Genomic DNA, 24,008 nt, shown 5'->3' with positions numbered 1-24,008 from the left:
TGGTTCCATATGAACTTTAAAGCAGTTTTTTCCAATTCTGTGAAGAAACTCATTGGTAGCTTGATGGGGATGGCATTGAATCTATAAATAACCTTGGGCAGTATGGCCATTTTCACGATATTGATTCTTCCTATCCATGAGCATGGTATGTTCTTCCATTTGTTTGTGTCCTCTTTGATTTCACTGAGCAGTGGTTTGTAGTTCTCCTTGAAGAGGTCCTTTACATCCCTTGTAAGTTGGATTCCTAGGTATTTTATTCTCTTTGAAGCAATTGTGAATGGAAGTTCATTCCTGATTTGGCTCTCTGCTTGTCTGTTACTGGTGTATAAGAATGCTTGTGATTTTTGCACATTAATTTTGTATCCTGAGACTTTGCTGATCTGAGCTATCTGCTTAAGAACAGAAGGAAAGGCAGCTTCTTGCATGACTCAGCTTTCAGCTTATTTTTTTTTCCTTCTGGCAGAGTGAATTGGAGTCTTGAGTTTTTATTCTCCTTTCACAGCACCAAAACTGCACAGAATCATTCCTAATTATTTCCATTTTTATGATAAAGCCCAAAGGTTGATTCCATAAGGACCTTGAAATCCTTTGCAATTCTTGCTTGAGAAACTCTAAAAGTGCATGGGTAATTTCTTACATTTCCTCTACCTATTGAACAAATAAATGAAAATGACTGATCAAATTTGTTTACTCTTGGTTATGATCAGAAATTATAATCTTGAGAAAAGTATACATGAACACCTTAATTTACCAAATAGCTATATGGTATACTGTTGAGTATAGTATACTAGTCTGTAGTATACAGTTACGTCTAGTTTTGAAATCAAGTTTTAACAAATAGGTTATATTCTTTACTCACCAAATTCAGAACAGCATTCTCCAATGAATTCAATAACCTTTCAAGTGAAAAAAATGAGTAAAAAGGAAAATGTGAGTTCTTATTTAGGAATGAAATGAAACATGTTTTGCAAATTAATGAGCTTAAAGCATCAGAGAACACACCTGGTTATACTTGAAAGTTATCAAAAATGCTTCCATTTAGCATATTTCACCTTAAAATATCCACAGTATGGTTAGAACCCTCTAATTACTTAAGACAAAATAGCAGCTTGTATGTGCACAATGAGAGTGTGCCAGACTGGAACATCAAAAAGATCTTGGAAGTTCTCTGTTTCATTATTTATCATTTCTTCCCCCACATAATACATTGCCTTGTGCAGTTTTCAATTAGGACTTCCCCCATTCTCTACGAAAAAAATTTTAATTTTGTGCCTTTGTTTAGATGAACTATATTATCAATATTCACATAGTTCAGGTCACATGAATGTTCACCTTATAATTAAATATTTCTATGCAATTTCAGTGGTTTCTATTTCTACTTATAGCCTTTCCGTATTCAGAAGAGGGATTTTTTATTTTTTATTTTTTATTTTTTTGAGACGGAGTTTCGCTCTTGTTGCCAGGGCTGGAGTGCAATGGTGCCATCTCGGTTTGCTGCAACCTCCGCCTCCTGGATTCAAGCAATTCTCCTGCCTCAGCGTCCCAAGTCTGAAAGCTGAAAAATAAGCTGAAAGCTGAGTCATGCAAGAGCTGCCTTTCCTTCTGTTCCTAAGCAGATAGCTACAGACAAAAGGTTAAATATCTCTATAGGTAACTACTCTATGTTCACCCTATCTTACGTAAAGCGCCGATTTCCTGAGCGCAAGATGAATACATAATTCATGGTTCCCCTACCTGCGCCTTTTCTGTAATCCTTCCCAAGGGATTACAGGCATGCACCACCACTTCCGGCTAATTTTGTATTTGTAGTAGAGATGGGGGGTTCCACCATGTTGGTCAGGCTGGTCTTGAACTCCTGACCTCAGGTGATCCGCCCACCAAAGTGCTGGGATTAAAGGTGTGAGCCACCACGCCTGGCCCAGAAGAGGGAATTTTTTTATGGCCAAGTAATATTTAAAACCATTTTACTGAAAATATAATACAAATATAGAAACTGTATAAAATAAATATGTAGTTTAATAAAATAAATAGGTAGTTTAATGAATGTTTATTTCATGATCAGTTTGTCAAAATTTCAACTTTCTTTTTTATAACCACTTACATGTACTATTCTTTTAGGCATCTTTTGGTCATTTCACGGTGGGTTTTTCCCCCTAATCATTTAAGGTACATCTTAATGATCAGAAACACGGTTTTATCAAATTTGAACATCTTGTGAAAGATATATTACTCTCTAATCTTATAGTTATCTTTTTGTATGTTATCTTTTTTAGATATAGTTTCTAAAGACTTATTTTAAAGTTTAAATTAGCAAACATAATTTGGTTCTGGAATTTGAAAAAGGTAAACACTCTAAAATAAGTATATCCTATCTTATGGCAATCATTTTCTTGCATTTAAAAAATAGTTTTATCATCCAAAGGTGCATCCAAAATACCATAGGTTTTTCTGTCTATTTTTAAAATACGTATTTGTGAACCCAAAAGTATCTGAGACAGGTCTCAATCAATTTAGAAAGTTTATTTCACCAAGGTTAAGGATGTGCCCATAACACAGCCTTAGGAGGTCCTGATAATATGTTCCCAAGGTGATCGGGGTACAGCTTGCTTTTATACTTTTGAGGGAGACATAATACATCAATCAATACACATTAGATGTACGTTGGTTCCATCTGGGAAGGCAGGATAATGCAAAGTGGGACTGCCAGCTTATAGGTAGATTTAAAAATTTTCTGATTGGCTATTGGTTGAAAGAGTTAAGTTATTATCTAAAGACCTGGAATCAATAGAAAGGAATGTATGGGCTAAAATGATAAGGGATTATGAAGACCAAAGTTTTATCATGCAGATAAGCCTCCAGGTAGCAGGCTGCAGAGAGAGTAGATTGTAAATGTTTCTTTTTTTTTTTTTTGAGACAGAGTCTTGCTCTGTCGCCCAGGCTGGTCTTGGTTCACTGCAAGCTCCACCTCCCAGGTTCACGCCATTCTCCTGCCTCAGCCTCCCAAGTAGCTGGGACTAACGGCGCCAGCCACCACGCCCAGCTATTTTTTTGTAATTTTAGTAGAGACGGAGTTTCACTGTGTTAGCCAGGATGGTCTCGATCTCCTGACCTTATGATCCACTCGCCTCAGCCTACCAAAGTGCTGGGATTACAGACTTGAGCCACCATGCCCAGCCAATTGTAAATGTTTCTTATCAGACTTCAGGTCTCTGTTGATGTTAATGCTGGTCGGCTTTTCCTGAATTCTAAGAGGGAGGAGGGTATAATGAGGCATGTCTGAACCCCTTCATATCGTGGCCTGAACTAGCTTTTCAAGTTAACTTTGGAATGCCCTTGGTTGAGGGGTCCATTCAGATATCTGGGGGGGCTTATAATTTTATTTTTGGTTTACACATTTTAAATGTCTTTAATCTACAAGTTTTCTTTCCACTTCTTTTCCCCCAGTGCAATTTATGTTTTCATTTTTTCAAAAATTTTGTGGGTACATACTAGGTGTATATATTTATAGGGAAGAGCAATTTATTTGGTATAGAAAAGGGTTTTGTTTGTTTTGTTTTAAAATCTGTGTCCTGTAGTTTCATAGCGGATTTTTTTTTTTTTTTTTTTTTTTTTTTTTTTTGAGATAAGAGTCTCACTCTGTCACCAGGCTGGAGTGCAGTGGCATGATCTTGGCTCACTGCACCCTCCATCTCCTGGATTCAAATGGTTCCATTGCCTCAGCCTCCCAAGTAGCTGGGATTAGAGGTGCCCACCACCACACCCAGCTAATTTTTGTATTTTCAGTAGAGATGGGTTTTTGCCGTGTTGGCCAGGCTGGCCACCTGACCTGAGGTGATCCCCCCACCTCGGCCTCTCAAAGTGGTGAGATTAGAGGCGTGAGCCACCACACCCAGCCTCATAGCTGGATTTTGATAATTTTATGCAGGTGGTAGATTTGACATATTTATCAGTTCTCTGTATTTCCTGTTAAATTGATAACTTATGGGCTTGATCAAGTCAGGCTTCAATTTTTTTTAATCAGACTTTCACAGGTGATGGTATATTCATTTTCCATTAGAAAGTAAATGATATCTGTCTCTCTTTGTGATGTTAGTAACATTGATGCTCAGTGTTTAGATAACTGTTTCTAGTAATCTTTTTAACTATACCCCTCCCCCTAGGGCCTTTTAATACATTTTCTTAATGAAACTCTTTCCCTATGAGATTGTCTTTTGCCATACTTGGAAAATGTTTATTTCTTCAAACATTTTTCAGTACAATACTATTTTTCCTTTCTTTCTGGGACTCTGATGACTCAAATGTTAGATCTTTTTTGGCCCTCAGATTCCTGAGGTTTTGTTCATTTTTTGTTTCAATAATTTTTCTCTCTGTTGTTCAGATTGGATAATTTCTACTGAAATTATCAAATTCACTAAATCCTCTTTCATCTCCATCCTGCCACTGATTCTTTGTAGACAGTTTTAAATTTCATTAAAATTTAAAAATGTAATTAAATAATTATATTATTTTCAGTTTAAAATTTCCATTTGGTTTTATTTATATGTTCTATTTATGTTATTCATACTTTCAATTATCATTTCTATCTTGGGATTTTTCATGATTGCTTACACAGGTATTTTTGTAATAGCTGCTTAAAATCATTTGCAGATAATTTTAACATTTGTGTTATCTCACTGTTGGTATTTGTTGTTACTCTCACAGGAATTGAGATTTGTATGGTTCTTCATAAGCAGAATAATTGTGAATTAGATCCTGAATATTTTGACTATTATGTTATAAGCCCCTGGGTCCTGTTTAAATCCCATGGAGAATGTTGATATTTTTAATTCAGTAGAAACATGAGTTGGTTATGTTGAGGCTCCAAGTTCCAACCCACCTTCTTTGGGTGGTGGTTCTAAAGTAATTTCAATTTGCAGTCTTTGCAGTTATTTATTTTTATTTAATTCTAGCAATCCTAATAACAGTTCAGTAAAGCAGGTATTATGATACTCATTTTACAAATAAAAAGATAGGTTTGATTTCAGACTATATCACTAGCTTTATGATATTGGACAAGACTGTCTTTGATCCTTTATTTCCTACCTGTAAAATGGAATTGATAATACATAGCTGACTGGATGGTTTGAGGACTAAGTATAAAACAATACATGTAGCATATCTAAGACATTGTAGACTCTGAAAAAATCATGGCTAGTTGTTGACGGTTAATACTGAGTGTCAACTTGATTGGATTGAAGAATGCAAAGCATTGATCCTGGGTGTGTCTGTGAGGGTGTTGCCAAAGGAGATTAACATTTGAGTCAGTGGGCTGGGGAAGGCAGACCCACCCTTAATCTTGGTGGGCACCATCTAATCAGCTGCCAGTGTGGCCAGGATATAAAGCAGGCAGAAAAACGTGAAAAGGCTAGATTGGCTTAGCCTTCCAGCCTACATCTTTCTCCCATGTTGGATGCTTCCTGTCCTCGAACATTGGACTCCAAGTTCTTCAGTTTTTGGGACTTGGACTGGCTTCCTTTCGCCTCAGCTTGCAGACAGCCTATTGTGGGACTTGTGATTGTGTGAGTTAATACTACTTAATAAATTCCCCTTTACACACACATATATATAATAGGATATATATATTCTACATATATATATATATCCTATTAGTTCTGTCTCTCTAGAGAACCCTAATACACTAGTCTTCTCATTTGTTAAAAACAATCAATTTTATTGAGGAAAAATTACTATCAAATGCACACATTTTAAGTTATGGAAGATGACTTTTGACATTCACATACACTGTGTAACCACCACATCAATCAGTCAAGATATTATAGGACATTTCCATTGCCCCAAACAGTCCCATCATGCTCCTTTGAGTCAGCCCTCCTCTCAGCTTCCACCCCAGGCAATCACTGATCTGATTTCTGTCACAACTGATAAGGTTTATCTGCTCTAGAACTTTACATTAAGAAAACAATAAAGTCTGTACTTTTTGTATCTGGTTATTTTCATTCAACATAAATATTTTAGATTCATCTATTACCAACAGTTTGTTCTTATGCATATCTCAGAAATTTATTCCTTTCTAATTGCTTGCTAGTATTTCAGTATTTTTGGAATGTTTTCCTATTGATTGAAATAGCTCTTAGATATTCTGAATTCAAGTCATTTGTTAACGTATTGTGACTATTGTTTTTCTCAAGCCTGTGAATTATCTTTTCATTTTCATTATGATGTCTTATAGAGAGCAGAAAACCTCAACTTTTATGAAGTTCAATTATTTAAAATTTTTTATTGTTTTTTGTGACCTGTCTCAAAAAATTTGGCCAACACCAAGGGGATGAAGGTTTTCTTCTCTGTCTTCTTCCAGAAGATTTACAATTTTGGATTTTATGTTTTAGACTCTGGTCCATTTTGAATGAACATTTCTGTGTATGCTGTGAGGTAGAGCTTGATATTCATTTTTCCTGCATATTGATATCAACTTGTTCCAGCAACACTTGTTGAAAATAATAATCTATCTATTCCCATGGAATTACCTCGGTATCACTGTGAAAACCTAAATTATCAAATTTATTGCCATAAGATTTTTCATAATATTCCTTTTAATGTCTTCAGTATCTATAATATGTCCCTGCTTTTATTCTTCATATTGGTTATTTGTGGTGTCCCCTCTCCTTTTTCTTTTCTGGATAAGTCTGCCTACAGTTTTAACATTTATTATTCCTTTAAAAGAACCACCTTTTTGTTTTACTATTTTTTCTATTGTTTTATGATTTTCAATAGGATTGATTTTTTGCTCTATATTATTTCCTCCCATGTGCTTGCTTCGAGTTTAATTTATTCTTCTTTTCCTAGTATCTTAAAATGAATGCTTAGATTCTGGATTTGAAACCTTGTTTTCTCATATAAGCATTTAATGGTAAAAAAAAAAATTCCCTCTAAGCACTACTTTAGCTGTATCCCACAACTTTTGATATGTTTACATTTTAGTTTAAAATTACTTTATAATTTTTGTGTGTGTGACTTCCCCTGTGACCCATGGTTTGTTTAGAAGTACATAGTTAGATTTCTAACTATTTGGGGATTTACAAATATCTTTCTGTTACTGATTTCTAGCTTAATTTCTTTCTGGGTAGAGACAATAATTTTTATTATTTCAATTATTTTAAATTTGCTGAGATTTGTTTGATGATAACAGTGGAGTCTATTTTGATGAATGTTCCAAGTGCACTGGAAAAGAAAGTGTGTTCTTCAGTCATTGGGTGGAATGTTCTACAAACGTCCATTAGATCAAGTTGGCTGATAGGATTGTTCAGGTCTTCTATATCAATAGTTCAGAAATTTGCCAGGCTTTTTTCAAAATCAGCTTCTTAGCTTTCAAAAATACTAATGCCTGTATCTCACTCCTTAAGATTGTAATTTATTTTGAGGTGTGGTCTGTTCACTAGAATAATTAAAAGACTCCCAGGTGATTCTAATATACTGAAAAGTTTGGGACCTGAGTTCTGTATACTTAGATTTTCTGTATACTTGTTTTACAAATTGCAGAGCAGGAAGTAATGAACTGTTTGAATTCAATTAATTTTTGATTCATTGCTATTTTATAGCACTGTGGTTAGGATTTTGCATCTTCTTGATGAACATGCCCCTTTATCTAATTGTTTTAATGTTATTTTACCTAATTATTAGTGAAGGTAAACATTTTTAAAAAAATCTTTCTGGCCATTGAGTTTTCCTCTTCTGTAAGTGGCCTACTTATGTTATTTGAATATATTTATCTTGAGTTGTCTTTTTCTTAATTGATGTGTCTGAATTCTTTATATTTTCAGAATTTTACTATATTCTGCCAACCTATGGCTTGTTTTTAACTTGATTAGAGATGGCTTCTCTTCTGTTTGTAAAACTTCTAAATTTTAAAATAATCAATATTTTACATCTTTCCTTAATGAATCATGCTGTTTCTTCCCTATGGTGATGTCATAAAGACATATGCTTTTCTTCTAAAAGTTTAGAGTTTTGTTTCTCACATTTTGGGTCATTATTTCATTTGGAATTTAGTTTTATTTCTGTTGTATCAGGATCGAATTTCTCATTTTTATATAAATAGCCAATTTAACTAGAACCAATAAAATTTGTGTCTTCTATATCCTACGAACAGTTACTGTACTAATTTACACTCCCAACAGTAATGAATAATAGTTTTTCCTACAACCTTAGAAACAGTTATTCCTCACCAGACATCTTTATTATATACCAAATTCCAAGTATCCTTTTTGTTTTTTCGAATTTTTTGTCTATTCTTATGTCAATACCACTTTTTAAAAAGTTGCTTTAAAATATAATTACCATATGATTCAGCACAAATTAATGCACACTTCTGGGTGTATATCCAAAAGAACTGAAAAGAGGGTCTCAAAGAGACATTTGCACACCCATGTCCACAGCAGTATTATTCACAATAGCCAAAAGGAGGAAGCAACCTAAGTGTCCACTGATAGATGAATAAACAAAATGTGGTATAACACACATAATAAATGATATATAGAACTGTTCAGCCTTAAAAAGGAAGTTCTGCAATATACTATAACATGGATGAACCCTGAGGCATTATGCTAAATGAAATTAAGCCAGTCACAAAAGGGCAAATTCTGTATCATTCCACTCACGTGAGGTACCTAGAGTAGTCAAACTGATAAACAGAAAGTAAGATGATTACTGCCAGAGGATGAGGGGAGTAGGAAATGGAGAGCTGCTGTTTAATAGGTATAGAGTTTTAGTTTGGCAAGATGAAAAGAGAGATTGGTTCTGGAGATTGGTTGAACAACGATGTGGAATGTATCTGATACTACCAAGTTACAAATGGTTAAGATGGTAAATTTTATTCTATGTATATTTCACTACAATTAAAAACACTTAAAAATACTATTCTAGCAAAAAGTAGCTTTAATAGTTTATCTTGATCTTTGGTGTCCTGCAATTTCACCATTACATAGAATTCTTTATATCAATCCTGCTCAAGAATAAGTACTTCTTGAAACTGAAAATTCAAATAATCCATAATCTTGAAAAATTCTTAGTTATTACTCTTTGAATACTGCCTGCATCCATTCTCTCTAGTCTCTCTTTTTTGGCACTCCTATTAGATTTATGTTGGAGTTTTTTCATTTATTTAGCTCCTACACTGCATTCTAGTAAATGTCCTCAAATTGCGTATTGTAGTCTCAGCCAAATGTACAGTTCTCAAAACACTGAATGGAAGATCTCTTTATATAGCTCTTAAAATGATTAAGGCGATGTGTCAGCAAACTATGCCAGAAGTAAAAAGTCAAGAAACAGGGAGACATAAGGCTTGTCTCTACAGTTCAGGAGACTGTGCCAAAGCCAAAATAATAATGCATTGCTGTGAATGTCTGCTTTGTACTCAACGAATATTAAAGCAGGATGCCTCTTTGTGTCAAGTGCTAGATTACGATGAGCAGTGTCACGAAGAACACTCTACACCTGATACTGTATGTGTGACCTTGAGGAAGAAAGGTATTCACCCTCAGGCTTCCTTTCTGTGGGTTGCTGTGAGGCTCCAACGGGGTAAGGTGAGCAAAAATGCTATGCCTCAGTACCACTAAGGTATTTTCTTAATTCTAAAATATTAAGTGGCCACGCACTACAGATTTAATAATAGTTTGGGAGGAGGGGCGTGAGGAGAGGTACATTCCACTAGCGCAACTATAAGCTTTCCGATTTCGGAAATAAGAAAATATGAAAAAGTCTACTTTTAGAATGGAGGAACCACGGTGTCGCGTTGACTTTCTCTGCTCGGTTCGCAAACGCTCTTTTCTTGAACTTGAATGACTTCTCTGTCGCTCATACCAACCTCTCTCCTGATTTTCCACACTGGGATTCTCACTCCAGCTCTCAAGGTTTCCTAAGCGACACTACGAGCCGCTTCACCAGGGCGTTGTAGCTTCCTTCTTTACTGTCATTGGCTGTCGCTCTCCCAGGTCCCGCCCACAGCGACCTCAATCCTGATTGGATGTCAGTGTCCTTTTGTGATGGCAAAGCTGGATCCCGGTGCTTTGAGATTGGACGACTTGGGGGGGGCGGGCAGCTAATGCGCAGGCGTGTTTCCTCGAGTCGGGATTGGCGGGCGGGGTGCCGGGACGGGGCGGGATTCTTCTCGCGCACATTCTGTGGGCGGAGTGGGAGGAGCTGCCGGCGTCAGTTGGTTCAAGTGTCCCGGCCTGAGGTGTCTGCTTGGTCCCTCCCTCTCCCGGCGCCTCAAGCGGAAGGTGAGGGCCGTCCTGGGCAGCAGAGGGCTTGGCGCCAGGCGACTAGAGTTACAGCCTCGGTACCTCCGAGGGCCTAGAGGGCGGGGCGGGCTGGACGCGGCCTTGCGCACCGGGGGCCCGGGAGGAGCGGTCTTGGGCCTGGGCATCTGGTGGGCGGCGGAGGCCTGGCTCCCTGCAGAACCTCTACGCAACCTCTTTTTCTCCTGTTTTCGTTGTCAGGCCCAGGCGTTCTTTGGGAGAAGGGCCTCTCGCGGTCCCTGACGCAGACATTGTGCAGGTTTCTGCCCGCAGCTCCTGGGTCGGGAGCCGCTTTGCAGCCCCCGGCTCTGGAATTGGACTGCGGGAGGGGCGTTTGGGTGGAATGGGACCTGGCTCGCCTGGACCTGCCCGTGGCTGCTCTGCAAGAGCCTGAGAGTTGGGAGGGGAGGCCAAGGTGGGGAAGGAGCCTAGTGAGCCGTAAAATAACGATTGGAACGTCTTTCCAGGCGGCGAAAGCGGCACCTGGGTTTGTTGGTGAATCGTCTTCTCCCCAGAGTCCTGCTGAACAAGTTTTGGGAAGTAAGGTTTGGAAAGGAGAAAGAGGATACATTCCTGAAAGGCAGGGCTTCTGTTATACAATGTGTCAACCTCAGACTATTACGCAACAATAAGGACAGATGCCATTCCAGGTGTTCCCAACACGCTGTCTGTGCCCGAGGACCCAAAGCTATGCCCATGTATTCTGGTACCTGTATCCCTGATTAAAATCAGTGTAGCTAGCCATCCTCTGAAGAGTATAGCTTCCGTTTAAATCCTTATTTGGCCAAACAATTCCTTGATCTTGTGGAATTTGAAACTGGATTATTTAACCAGGACAAGTCAAGGCAGAACTTGAACAGAGCTGAACAGACAAATTATATTGAAGTTGACGTAGCCTGAAGGGAATGGAGTTTATCTTGATTTGGTTAGTAAAGATTTCAGAGGAGTTTGACATCCGTGGTAGCAAAATGTTTGGCAAACTTAAGATTAGGGCCATATTAAAGTTTCTTCCATTGCATAATGGAAAAAGCGTGGACTGTGAAGTTAGACCTGGGTTCAAATTCTTGGTGGAGACATTGGCTGTGAAACCTCTGAAACGGCCTTTGTGGAAGATACATATAGCCTTTCTGAAATTTAGTGTCCATATCTGTAAATTGCAGTTTCCTTCTGTTGATTTGATGAAATAACATATGCAAAGCATTTAGCACATTAATGCATGAAGATATTATTTTAGCAGTCTTACTAGTTCTCTAGTATGACAGATGGTGAAATCAATTTTAGATGCAGAAAAGTTGAGTGACTGAAGATGGACGGATATTAGGAAAAGGTCCCAAAATCTGCAGTCTCAGATGTGACAGTAGCTGTGGTGGAATGGTGGAAAAACACTTGGGCATTTGTTGTAGTCTTGGCCCTGTTGCTGACTACTTCTGTGGTCTTCAGTAAGCCATTGTTGTCTTTGGCCTTGATTTATCTGTAAAATGAAGCAGCTGGACCAGATGGTTTTCTTTAAATTCTTTTTGTTGCCCAAATGAGAGCTAAAAGGTAGAGAAGATAATAGCAGACATTTATTGAATACCTGCTATGTACTAGGTACTGTTGCAAACACCTTGTATCCACTCATTCTCACAACAAACCTATGAGATATGTATGGTTATTATCCACATTTTACAAATGAGGAAACTTAAGGCCGAGGTGTTAACCTTGCCCAAGGTTCCAGAGCTTATAAATTGCAGAGCTAAGATTTGAATCCTGGTAATCTGAGTTCATATTGTTAATCATTGTGCCAAACTGCCTCTCGAGGAGAGTGATACTGTGGATATTGTATACTATTAGAGATACTATAAAAAGATTGGGGAATATTTGGTAAGATGCTCGTCTTTGGTCACAGATGTGTGTGCATGGCAAAAATTATTTAATTAAATGGATCTTGTCCTAATGTTTGCCACGTTTCCTGGTTTGTATTCTCTCTCTGCGTTCTGCCTCCTGGACTTAAATAATCAAAAAATAATACTAGATTCCCTTCCACTAACCAAGGCTAGATACCCAAATTTACTGTGGTTTTTGAGAAACCTTTAAAAGGTCTGACCTAGGCATACATCAGAGCTGAAGAATCTCAGCGAACCATATCCATGTCTGGGTTAAGGTGGTTTAGGATAGGCAGAGCAGCCTCAGCACACCAAATTCATTTCAGTGTTCCCATGCTTGAGCAGACTTGGTCTGAATTTTCTCGTTTTTCATCAGATTTGTGTTTATATGTAGGAGTAGAAGGAGTTGAAAGTGAACTTTTAAGAGCATATTTGACATGGAATTAGATTGATGTTATAGCAACTATAGGTAAAAAAGGATTTTATAGTTGAAAAAGTTGAAAAACTCAGTATTAAGTACCTATTGTGATGTAGTACTGTGTTAAATGTAGACTTTGGGTAGTTTGAGGATCAATACTATTTTAAAAGAAAAAATCCGTGGCTAAAATACTTTGACATAAAGAACTCAGCAAGTCTTTTGATCCCATATGTAAAACAAATCAGTTTATTGCCCTAAATCTACTGAAAGACTTTGAATATATATTAATACAATAGTAGCATTTTGAGGTGGGTCTATTTGATCTCATCACAATAAAATACAATTGCTTCTTGTTCTTTTGTTGCAGAGAGGCAGCAGGTAATGCTGTGGTCCACTGTACTAAAGAGTAATGCCCTTATGCCCAGGGCTGCCAGATACAGTGGGCAGGTTTTGCACTGTACAACACTTGGCGTGCAATCTTACATTGACTGTGGTGTGAATTGTACTCTCTCGCTTTGTGTATCCTATAGCACTGTTCTTGTGGCACTACTTTTGTGCTCCTGCCTTCGCCCCAGTCTTGAGTGTGAAAGTAATTTTTCCTTTAATAAGCCCTCTCCACCCTGTTTTTCTGCTTTTATTTTCTTTCACTTTTTGAGATGAAGTCACTGTGGCTAAACCATGCATAGGTTTTCTATTGTTTGGATTATATGTGGTCAGAATTTCAGAAACTGGCTTCTTTTTCTTTACCTCTTATTCGGTGAGTTTGGAACACTTGTGCTTTTGCAGACTTTTTGGTTTAATTTAAATATTAGTCTGAAACATAAGCAAAAGAAGACTTCCCAATCACTCTATTATATCTGACTTCAAAATCAGCTGTGTCATTCTCTGATTAGCTGTTGCTTTGGCTTGTATATCTTATAACTCTTCTTAGCTATCATGAAAATTTGTTCCAGCTGTAGCGTTAAAAGCATTGGATATGAGAAATTTGAAGCGCCTTTAATTTATTATTTAGCAAATACAGTTGCCAAATTGCAGCTTACTCCTGCTGAGCACTCCCACGATCACTTTTGCTTTTGGTTGTTGCCTCTCTCATCTCACTCAGACCTCTTTCAGCCAGATCAGTGGTTGAAATGGTATGAAAAGAGAGTGACTGGAGCACCTGGTTACAAGTGTGCTTCTCTGTCAGGGAAATGTCAAATCAAGTTTTCAGCAACACTCTTGCTCTTCCATTGTAAGAGACATGTTGATTCAATGAAGAGTAATAGTTTTTGGAGTGTGGTCTTTAAATACTACAGTAGATCGAATAACTTTTAAAAAAAGAATTATTGGAAACATTTTAATAATCTGAAATGCAGAGAACCTGAGAATTAAATCATGTGAGAAAGAGGTCGGGCAGAGCAACTTTAAGTGTGGTTTCAGATAAGGGGAAAGATGCTAGAAGACTTGGAGTCGCTTTATTCAGCATCATTAATTGTATACCATTTGTAGTTAATTATTTAATAAATGTTATGCAAAGGATATTACATATTTTTTTCTTTTTTTTTTTTTTGAGACGGAGTCTCGCTCTGTCGCCCAGGCTGGAGTGCAGTGGTGTGATCTGCAAGCTCCGCCTCCCGGGTTCACCCCATTCTGCCTCAGCCTCCCGAGTAGCTGGGACTACAGGCGCCCACCACCACGCCCAGCTAATTTTTTTTTGTATTTTTAGTAGAGACGGGGTTTCACCATGTTAGCCAGGATGGTCTTGATCTTCTGACCTCGTGATCTGCCCGCCTTGGCCTCCCAAAATGCTGGAATTACAGGCGTGAGCCACTGCGCCCAGCCCTACATGTTTTTTTCTAGACTAGTGAGTGCTATCTTACTTGAACTATAAACTTGAAGTTTATGTATATGTACACTGGGCACTTTAATTTGAAGTTCCTGTTAGTATGTGAAATGTAACAAGATTTATGTAGATGTTCACTAGGCATTTTCAAATTTCATGTTAGTATCTGTAGTACAACAAGATTTGTATTAACAGAAGCTGTGAGAGAATATGTAATACACTGATACCTCTTTATTGTGATTCTAGTTCTAGTATGTAGATATCCTTATTTAATAGGTCTGCTTTCTACTGTTTAAGATATGGAGGCATAACAATGCCTTGGGCACAGAAGATATTCAATAAATACTTGTTGAAAGAATAATACTGACAAGTCTAGGTCGCTTCAATGTAGTAGATTAGATTGAGTAACAAATCTGTTTTCAGTGATAATCTGGTAATATTATTTACTATATTTTGAACACATTGAATGAAATGATTGTTAGCAATGGAACAGAACATGTTTTACAGAAATTTTTTGTTCTAATATTTAGAAGTCTTTATTGGAATAATAAAATGTTAGTATTTATTTACTTATTTACATCCTGATTAGTCTGTTTTGATTTTACCCTGACTAGGAGCTGATGAATGGACATTTTTTCATTTATTCCGTATTACTATTTTAGATGGTCTAGTATTTTTCTTTTGAATTTTATTTGTAAAATATTAAACAGTGTATGTAAAGCAATACTTTAATGAAGAATAATATTTGAAAAAATTTTGTCCTCATCCATACCATCATCCTTAATATCAGAGCATTTTTTCATTTTCATGTTTTTTATGCATATTTATGTATGTTTCATATAATTTACATCAGTGAATATACAATTTTATACACATTGTTTCATGTACTATAGTCATAATTATTTTCAGTAGCCACTCCATTAGAAATTATAACTGTACTCAGCAGGCTGAGGAGGGAGGATTTCTTGAGTCCAGGAGTTTAATACAGACTGGGCAACATAGCGAGACCCCCATTTCTAAATAATTAAATAAATAAAAATATATCTTCTTAAAAGAAAATCACAACTGTAATTTACCAGACTTTGAGTGGGCAGTTATATTATTTCTGAGACTTGGTTGTAAATAAGATTGAAGTGATTTTTATGTATATAACTTTCTTTGCATTACTGTCCTTAGCCTAAATTTCCAAGAATAACATACTTAGTTAAAAAATATTTAAATGTTTTTATGAATCTTATTATCATATTGCTTTCCAAAAGAGTACATATTTAAAAGTTGTGTCCAATGTTTGTGTATTTGTTTTTCCATAACTCTTTGCTAGTATTGATCATTACCTCCTTTAAAAAATAATAATTATATGGTGGTATTTATGTATGTTTTGATTATCAAGAAGCTTAACATTTTCTCTCACTCAAACTATATCCTTTGCTTATTTACCCATTAGGCATTTATTTTATTCTTAAAATAGTAAAGCATATGAAAAGTCCGGCTATGTCATATTTAACAAAATCATCCTCCTTTGAAAACAGGCTTATATTTTATTGCTGTGTGTATCTATATTTCTAAATTTTTCTTATTATAGACCGTTCATCAAAGATTTTGTATCCAAGGCACGAAAGTCTGTTGCCCAAGATGATGAATGCTGACATGGATGGTATGTTCTTCATTTTCTTTTTTGTATACTCCTGGTTTTCTGTATGTTTTGCTTTATTAAGCAATGGAAAGGGCAGAGAAACAATATTTAGAGGAGTTGGATCTTGGCTAATTCCTTATGTATATCTCATCTAGTGTCAGAAAGGACCAACCAAAGCAGCTTTCATTCCTTAGCTATGAGAGGTTGGCAAGTTATTTTTATCTTCTTTACCTCGGTGTCCTTATCTGCAATTTGGGGATACAACATTTTATTTCACAGGGCTCTTGTATAAGTCAAGTAAGAATGAATATAAAACATTTTGCAGATTTTTAAGTGCTACCCTACACAAATAGTACCTAATGTTAATTAATAGTAAATTTGAATCTTTATATTACAGCAGTTGATGCTGAAAATCAGGTGGAACTGGAGGAAAAAACAAGACTTATTAATCAAGTGTTGGAACTCCAACACACACTTGAAGGTTAGCTTGCATTTTGTAGTTTATTTGAATGACAGCCAATTAATTGAACTTGTAAGCATTTATATTGCTAAATTTTGTTTGTTAGAATGTATAATTTTTTAAAAGAATGAACTTCAAAATTTATATATATATATGATCTTCCTGCTTTGGTAGTTTAAAGAACAGATACACTTCAGTCAAGTCAAATGGTGTTATTATGCTTCCCTCTTTAAAGCCTAACATAATGCTGGCTAGTATGAGACTCCCTTTTAAATCCCCACAATGTGTTACTAAGTCCGCTTTAATAAAGCTTGTTTTAAAGTAGAAACAGTGTATTAGCCTTGGAGATTAAAAGGAATTTACCTGAATTTTTTCATTTTCTAAGTCTTGCATAAAATTAATACTAACACTGAAACATCTTTTGGGTTTTAATGAAATTAAGAGGTTGTGTTTTTGGTGCCACAGTGAGCAGATCATGTCACTCAGAACCTCCCACTGACTTACATTTTACAGAGTTAATAAAAGTCATCTGTCACTTCCCTATTAGCTTTCTTTCTTTCTTTTTTTTGAGATGGAGTTTCACTCCTGTCGCTCAGGTTGGAGTGCAATGGCGCAATCTCGGCTCCCTGCAATCTCCGCCTCCTGGGTTCAAGTGATTCTCCTGCCTCAGCCTCCTGAGTAGCTGAGATTACAGGTGCCCACCACCATGCCCAGCTAATTTTTTGTATTTTTAGTAGAGACAGGGTTTCACTGTGTTGGCCAGGCTGGTCTCAAACTCCTGACCTCATGATCCACCCGCCTCGGCCTCCCAAAGTGCTAGGATAACAGGCGTGAGCCACTATGCCCAGCCAGAATTAACTTCTTATATGATCATCAGGAACTGCATGTGTTGAATGTCTTGATAATGTTACAAGATGATCAGTTGCTTGGAAACTGACTGCCTGTATTCAGTATATGAATTCAATTGTGTTAACCTGATGTATATCTTAAACATTTCTAGTAAAGATGTTGTGGTTTTATGTTGATAAGACATAAAATGGAACCAGAATTCACATTTTAAAAACAAAGTGTTTTTTGAAAATTAACTACCCAACATTAATGCTATTTACAAAGAATAACATTTAGTCTAATGTAAAGTATTTTTAGGAATTTGTCTACTAATTTGCACTCAGTTTGTATACCTTGCTGTCTCTAAAATCCGAATTCTTAAAATTTAAGGATTGTGTTATCTCTTTTAAGAATGAATCCTAAGAATTTTGTAATATGGAATCATTGTCATTGTTATATTGATAATGGGCATTTTTGTTTTTTATAAAGATCTCTCCGCAAGAGTAGATGCAGTTAAGGAAGAAAATCTGAAGCTAAAATCAGAAAACCAAGTTCTTGGACAATATATAGAAAACCTCATGTCAGCTTCTAGTGTTTTTCAAACAACTGACACAAAAAGCAAAAGAAAGTAAGGGATTGATACCCTTCTGTTTTATGGAATTGCTGCTGATCATTTTTTCTTTAAAACTTGGATAGATTCCAAAAGTTACAGTACCTTTGTGGCTTCATTGAATATTTATGAAGAAAATGTCAGATGTAGACAAAAATAACACAATAACAGGAGGCTTCCGTAAGTTTGTGTATTATGTTAGTCTATGAAAACGTGCAAATGTATTGTAGAGACTTTATAATTAGAATTGCATATATTTATGAAACTTAAAGATGAATGTTTTATTGAATTTGTAGGTTTAGCACTGTCTTTTATTATAGGATTAGTGAGATATACAAGAAAATAACCACCATGTTGTGAAAAAGTGACCAAAATCATGTACTAAATGCACAGCTTTATGTACCCTGTCCACCATCTTGTGCCTCTTTTCCATTTGCCTCTTCCTTCCTATTTCCCTTCCCTTAAGGAAAAAAATTGGTGTCACATTTGTAAAAGTAATTTTAATAGTTAATCATCTCTGAGAGTAACCTGTATTTTAATTGTTGAAACTTAACCAAAATAAGATACTGTCTCAGTTAGGGTTTGTCATTTGTGTATTTAGTATTAAGATAGGAATGCTAGTGTCTCTTTAATTAATTGGAAATAGATGGAGGCTAAAATGAAGGTTTTCTTTGAAACTGAATTAACTTGAGAATATTTGTTGTTAAAACTTCTTTTGCACAAAATAACTCATTTTGTATTTGAAAATATATAATTTCTGGTCATGTGTATGTTTAAAATAGAAAATTTTGAGGAAAAATGGAAATAGGGTGGAAAAGTACTTGGTAAACAGTAGTAACCAACTTCAAATATTTTCACTCCACATTTGTGTTTTCTCTGGCACAGAGTAGATCTTTTGGGAAATATATATGAAAGTGGATTAAGTTTGACTACCCTTATGTAAGCCACATCTGGATGAGAACAGTTACAAAGAGTTTGGTCTCTAAGTTGATTCGTACCCAGCAGGGCAACTTTTGCAAAATTCCGTAACAGTGTATTAGTATTAGAATAGTGAATAAAATGGGAGAGTTTTACATGTATACTTATTATCTTGCTCAGTATTTTATCTCACTTGTTCTAGAATTTTCTGTAAACCCTGCTACTGGGTTTGAAGCGTTTTAGTCATCCTTTAACAATTTTTAAAAATTTAGCTTGCAGATTCCATTTGGTAAGGAAATCAATATTGGAAGTAATGCTAAAATCTTATAATATGAAAAGAGATCCACTAATATAGCTTATGGTTATTAGATTTGGGCTACTTTTAATCATGGAATAATCTTATGTATTGGTGTAAGAGTTGATGAATGACTTTAGCTGTATGAATATATAATAGTGAAACTGCAAACATTTTGCATCCCTTTTGTGACCTAATTTACAGACATTTAAATTGTGTTGCAGTTCTGCTTTGCTGTTTAATAAAAAGCTATTTCAGAGGTTGTGTGTGTTTTGATATAGTTGCCTAAGTAAATGGGGTATTTAGGTTTAGTGGTGTATACAGGGTTGTTCAATGCCACAGAATAGTGTATCTTATTTAAGTACCCAGTTACTGATTATTTAGGGGAATAACATTTTTATTAATAAAACTGTAACTGGTTATCAATATAAATATCATAGACGATTAAACATTAATTTAGAGAACAAAAGCAAAGCACTCAAAGGATCCAAGATCTTCAGGGAAAAAGGAAGTTGTATTTTTTAGGGTAGGCTAAGCTACTTTAGCAAGAGACCCAGTGATAAAGAATATAAATACAGAAGTTTCTCTCCCAACCAGTGGTTCCAAGGTCAGCATTGCAGGCTAGTAGCCCTTGTTCACTCAGGGACTTTGGCTGAGGATGGTGCTGCCATTTTAAATCATGGCTTTCAAGTCACTCTAGTGGTTACCCATCTAATTTGCAGGAAAAGAGCATGGAAGTATACATGTGCAAGGTTTTATGGGCTGTGCCTGGAAATGGTTCATATATCTTCTTATATTCCAGTGGTGTGGAGACTTAGTTACATCTAGATACAAGAGGAGCTGAGAAATGTAGTCCATGGCTGGGAAGCCATATTCCAGCTATAAATACAAGATTTTGGTGGCCACTAGCAGCCTCAGCCACAGCTCTTCTTGTGCTACTAAGTATCTTCCATTACATAGAGAGTAATCCCTCTTCACCCAGCTAGTGATTCAGCTCACAATCTCTATTAATAAAGTCCATCCCTTTAGATGTGGCTTCTAGCAGTCTGACAATCTCTAGACTGATAGACAAATTATTTGCTCTCACCCTTGCTGCTGCCCATTTATAATGTAGTGGGGACAGGATGGCCAAATAAAAAGTCTCAATTTGGAAAATGGAATAAAGGGAAACATGCAAAAATTGTGGAATGCTCCTGGGAGATGTATGAAGATTTTGTCCCTAGTAGTGGAGCAGTTCCTTGATTCGACCATGATTCTGATCTCTGGCAGGGGACTCCCTTGTTCGTTGAACTCCATGGTTTCCCCTCTGGAAATTTACTCCCTATCCATTTTCTATGGCTATTTCGGAAGTAGAGGTTGGGTGTTCACTCCCTGGGAATTGTGAAGACAGTCCACTTCCTGCTGGTGTGAACTTGGTGTGCATTTTAAGGCCAAGCTCATGTTTCTTGGGAATATGAGTCTCTTAAAAACTCAAGCATTTTTATCAATATGCTTCTGATTCCATACGCCACGGAACCACAACCAAGCTTTTGACCAAATTCTCAAAGTGTGTATTATTTTTGCCTTTCTTTAATGGAGGCTATCTTGAGATCAACTGAAAATAAAATTGCACTGGGAATGTTACATGCAGATCATCACTGCAAGGCTGGGTTCCTCTGGCTTAACAATTGGTAGAGAAGTCTTCATGGGCTTTCCCCCAATCTCCCACACCTCAAAAATAATTTTGAACCTTTGCTGCTATTCAGACTTCAGAAACAATTGGCTTAATTTTGTGAGGTTCCTTGTATCTGAATTTGGTCTATTCCCTTCCATCTCTGCTTGAAAATGTCAAAATTTTTTGATACCTTGCTGAAAGCAAGGAATAGCCAATTCATTTAACATTCTGTCTTTTTCCAACTAGAGCTATTAGCTTAGTAGGCGTCAAAATATATCCCCACTGCTTGTCATGTTAATGGTAAGCTAATGCTATATAGTTTTTGCTATGCAATACTTCAGGATAATTTCTTCAGTAGAAATATAAGTGGTACACAGTGTGCACAGGGACTGTGTCCAGCTTCTGGAAAAGACTCGATCAAATTTTAGACAGGCTCCTTTGAGCCCTCTTTTTCACTAGTCCAGTTTTAGCAGAAATCCTGCTAAATCAGTTTAGCGAGAATCCCATCCTCAGTAATATGATCATCAACCTGGCCTGTCTCTGGCAAGAATCATCCTGCTCTTGATGTCTCCACTTAGTAATTTTCCATACACTGACCTCATCACTGCTCATTGACTATAAATCCTCAGCTGTATTTGCTGTGTTAGTTGGGCCTGGTTTCTTTCCCTTATTGGATGATGGTCTTAACACATACAGTCCTGAGTAGTCTTCTTTACTGCTTTAACAAGTGTCAGAATGGTTTTTTCTTTAGTACTTCCTAGCTTACATGCTGGTAGAATAATATTTGGTAGGGAAAAATCAGCATACTCCTTGTTATGGACTGAATGTGTCCTCCCAAAATTCTTAGGTTGAAATCCTAACCCCAAGGTGATTAGGAAGTGGGGCCTTTGGGAGATAATTAGGTAATGAGGGTGAAGCCCTCGTGAATGGGATTGTGTCCTTATGCAAAGAGACCTCAGAGAGTTCTCTTTCTGCCACATAGAAGACAGCAGTCTGCATCCTGGGAGAGGGCCCTCAACGCTGATCTCAGACTTCCAGCCTCCAAAACTGAGAAATAAATTTGTTGTTTATAAGCCACCCAGTCTATATTTTATTATAGCATCCCAAATAGTTCAAGACACCCATTTTCCCCACTGTTTCCCAGGAGGAATTTCCCCAATATTGACACTGCCATTCTATGCAAAATGTGTTCTCTTTATATTCCCTTTGGACTCACAGCAGGTTACTACAAATCACAGTTCCTCATCTGAAACTTGTAGGGCCAGATGTTTTAGAATTTGGAGTTTTTCAGATTTTATAAAATATTGTAACTCAGACACCAATATGGTTTGGCACAACACGTATAAATTAAGTATATTAACATTTCTGCAGCAAAATGAGTATTAAAGTAGGATAAAGAAAGACTATATATATGTAAAATCTTGCTGGGAAAGTCAGGCTCAGCTACCAGGTGAGTTTTGTTACCAAAATGCTAGGAAAAACCTTTCACTTTTCAGAGATTTCTGGTTATGGAATTGTAGCAACAAAACCTTTTGTAGAAAAGTAACCAAAATCATGTATGCATTTAGTTCCAACCAGTTAATATCGCATCTCTATTCCTGTCCCTATTCCGTGTGATCTAGTCCTTTTGTAAAAGAAAATGATAGTTGAATTATAAAATCTAAAATTAATTTTATGGTCCAAAGAAAAGCAAAATTGATCTTAACTTCAGAATGTAAAGCTGTTCTTTACTTTGCCCAATAAAAATTTCGTTTTTCCCTGAACACTCTGTGGTGGCTGTCATCAGATTCTTCAATGTGCATGTAACCAAAATTATTACCAGTGGATACCAGAGATTAGTTGTTAAGAGCATTTGTAGATCATGAAAGAACAGATAATGTGAAGATATGAAAGGTTAAGAATTGGAAGAGACTTAATTCCTTCTTACTCTTATCAGAAAACTAGCTGCAGTTTATTTCACTGAAATCGGATTAATGGTATTTAAAAGACAAATTTACAAGGCTAGGTGTGGTGGCTCACACCTGTATTCCCAGCTCTTTGGGACACCAAAGCAAGGGCATTCCTTGAGCCTAGGATCTTGAGACCAGCCTGAACAACATAGTGAGACCGTGTCTCTCCAAAAAAAAAATTTTGTTTTAATTAGCCAGGCATGGCGGTACTTGCCTGTAGTCCCAGCTACTCGGGAGACTGAAGTAGGAAGATTGTTTGAGCCCAGGAGTTCAAAGCTGCAGTGAGTTACGGTACCACTGCACTCTAGTCTGAGTGACAGAGTAAGACTCTGTCTCCTCAAAAAACAAAAACAACAAAAAAGGCACATTTACTATAACAAGGACTTTATGTTGGCCGTTGGCCTTTGGACCTATGAAAGGGTGGGTTGAGAGACAACAGAAGCTGAAGTTGTACATTCATTGTAATCAATTTTATAATGTATCTTGTTTTAAAATGTATACATTATAGATGGCTTATTAAGTGCTATTAAAACTTGGAAATACTCCCAAATTTTACCAAAAAAGTATTCATTTAACAAACACAAAATATGTGATAACTATGTTGGGTGGTAAAAGCCCATTTTTCCAGTTGTCATGTTGCCCATCTTCTCTAAAACTACCCTACTTGTCCATGCATTCTCTTTCCCATCAATTTGCCTCATATCTGACCTTTCAGATTAAGGGATAATTTTATTTCCAAAACTCAGCTCTCATACTATGGAAATACATGGGAGTTATATACTTTTGAGGGGGAAGAAATTGTTGAAATGTATGCAGAAATTCTTTTATGTTTTAATCACATATAAAAGATTTAATTATCTTACTTTAGCCATCTTACAATCTTTAAATCCTGCTAAAGTTAGAACATATAGCCACAATTGAAAAGAGAATAAAACAGTATTCACAGATGCCTAGATTGTAATGTATTTATGTTTTAACTATTCTGAATAGTTTCTACTGAATACAAAACCATTTAGGGACTAGAATTCTGAAATTTTAAAATACATTAAATTCATTTCTAGTGGTTCATTTTAACATGTAAGCAGTTCCATCATGTTTCTCCTCCAAATGTGGTCTGATACCTCAAAAAGACTAATTCTAGAAACATGATGTTTTCCTGGAGAAATGATTAATGGAAGCAAGACCATCAGTAAAAAATATTCAAGAAAAGGGACGTTACTTTACACTGATCAAGTTAAAAAGCCTCTGAAAAGGCAAACTAAAA

The 24,008-nt window shown here is 36.4% G+C and overlaps 1 protein-coding gene and 1 long non-coding RNA gene across 5 annotated transcripts in view; one reads left to right on the top strand and one right to left on the bottom strand.

Moving 5' to 3' along the window:
• The window catches only part of LOC108530654 (uncharacterized), a 75,089-nt gene extending 65,127 nt beyond the window's left edge, over positions 1-9,962 (bottom strand). For both annotated transcript variants that reach the window (XR_001885918.1, XR_001885917.1), the window contains exons 1-2: positions 9,860-9,962; positions 860-896 (exon numbers count right to left, since the gene is read on the bottom strand). This is a non-coding gene — a long non-coding RNA (uncharacterized LOC108530654). The remainder of the gene's footprint in view (positions 1-859; positions 897-9,859) is intronic.
• The window catches only part of SCOC (short coiled-coil protein), a 46,226-nt gene extending 26,822 nt beyond the window's left edge, over positions 1-19,404 (top strand). Inside the window, exons 1-5 of one of the 3 annotated variants that reach the window (XM_017873660.1) lie at positions 10,494-10,551; positions 10,760-10,832; positions 15,980-16,051; positions 16,428-16,511; positions 17,808-19,403. In XM_017873660.1, the coding sequence (XP_017729149.1) occupies positions 16,030-16,051; positions 16,428-16,511; positions 17,808-17,950 (249 nt within the window). In that variant the 5' untranslated portion in view covers positions 10,494-10,551; positions 10,760-10,832; positions 15,980-16,029 and the 3' untranslated portion in view covers positions 17,951-19,403. Of the gene's footprint in view, positions 1-10,064; positions 10,275-10,493; positions 10,552-10,759; positions 10,833-15,979; positions 16,052-16,427; positions 16,512-17,807 lie in introns of those variants that run through there. The other 2 variants (XM_017873657.1, XM_017873658.1) reach the window with 2 other exon arrangements.
• Positions 19,405-24,008: the final 4,604 nt, after the last annotated feature.

Source organism: Rhinopithecus bieti, unplaced genomic scaffold, assembly GCF_001698545.2.
Source record: "Rhinopithecus bieti isolate Rb0 unplaced genomic scaffold, ASM169854v2 scaffold_7985, whole genome shotgun sequence".
In the NCBI taxonomy this organism is placed as follows: Eukaryota; Metazoa; Chordata; class Mammalia; order Primates; family Cercopithecidae; genus Rhinopithecus; species Rhinopithecus bieti.
This window is presented reverse-complemented; position numbering and strand designations above follow the sequence as displayed.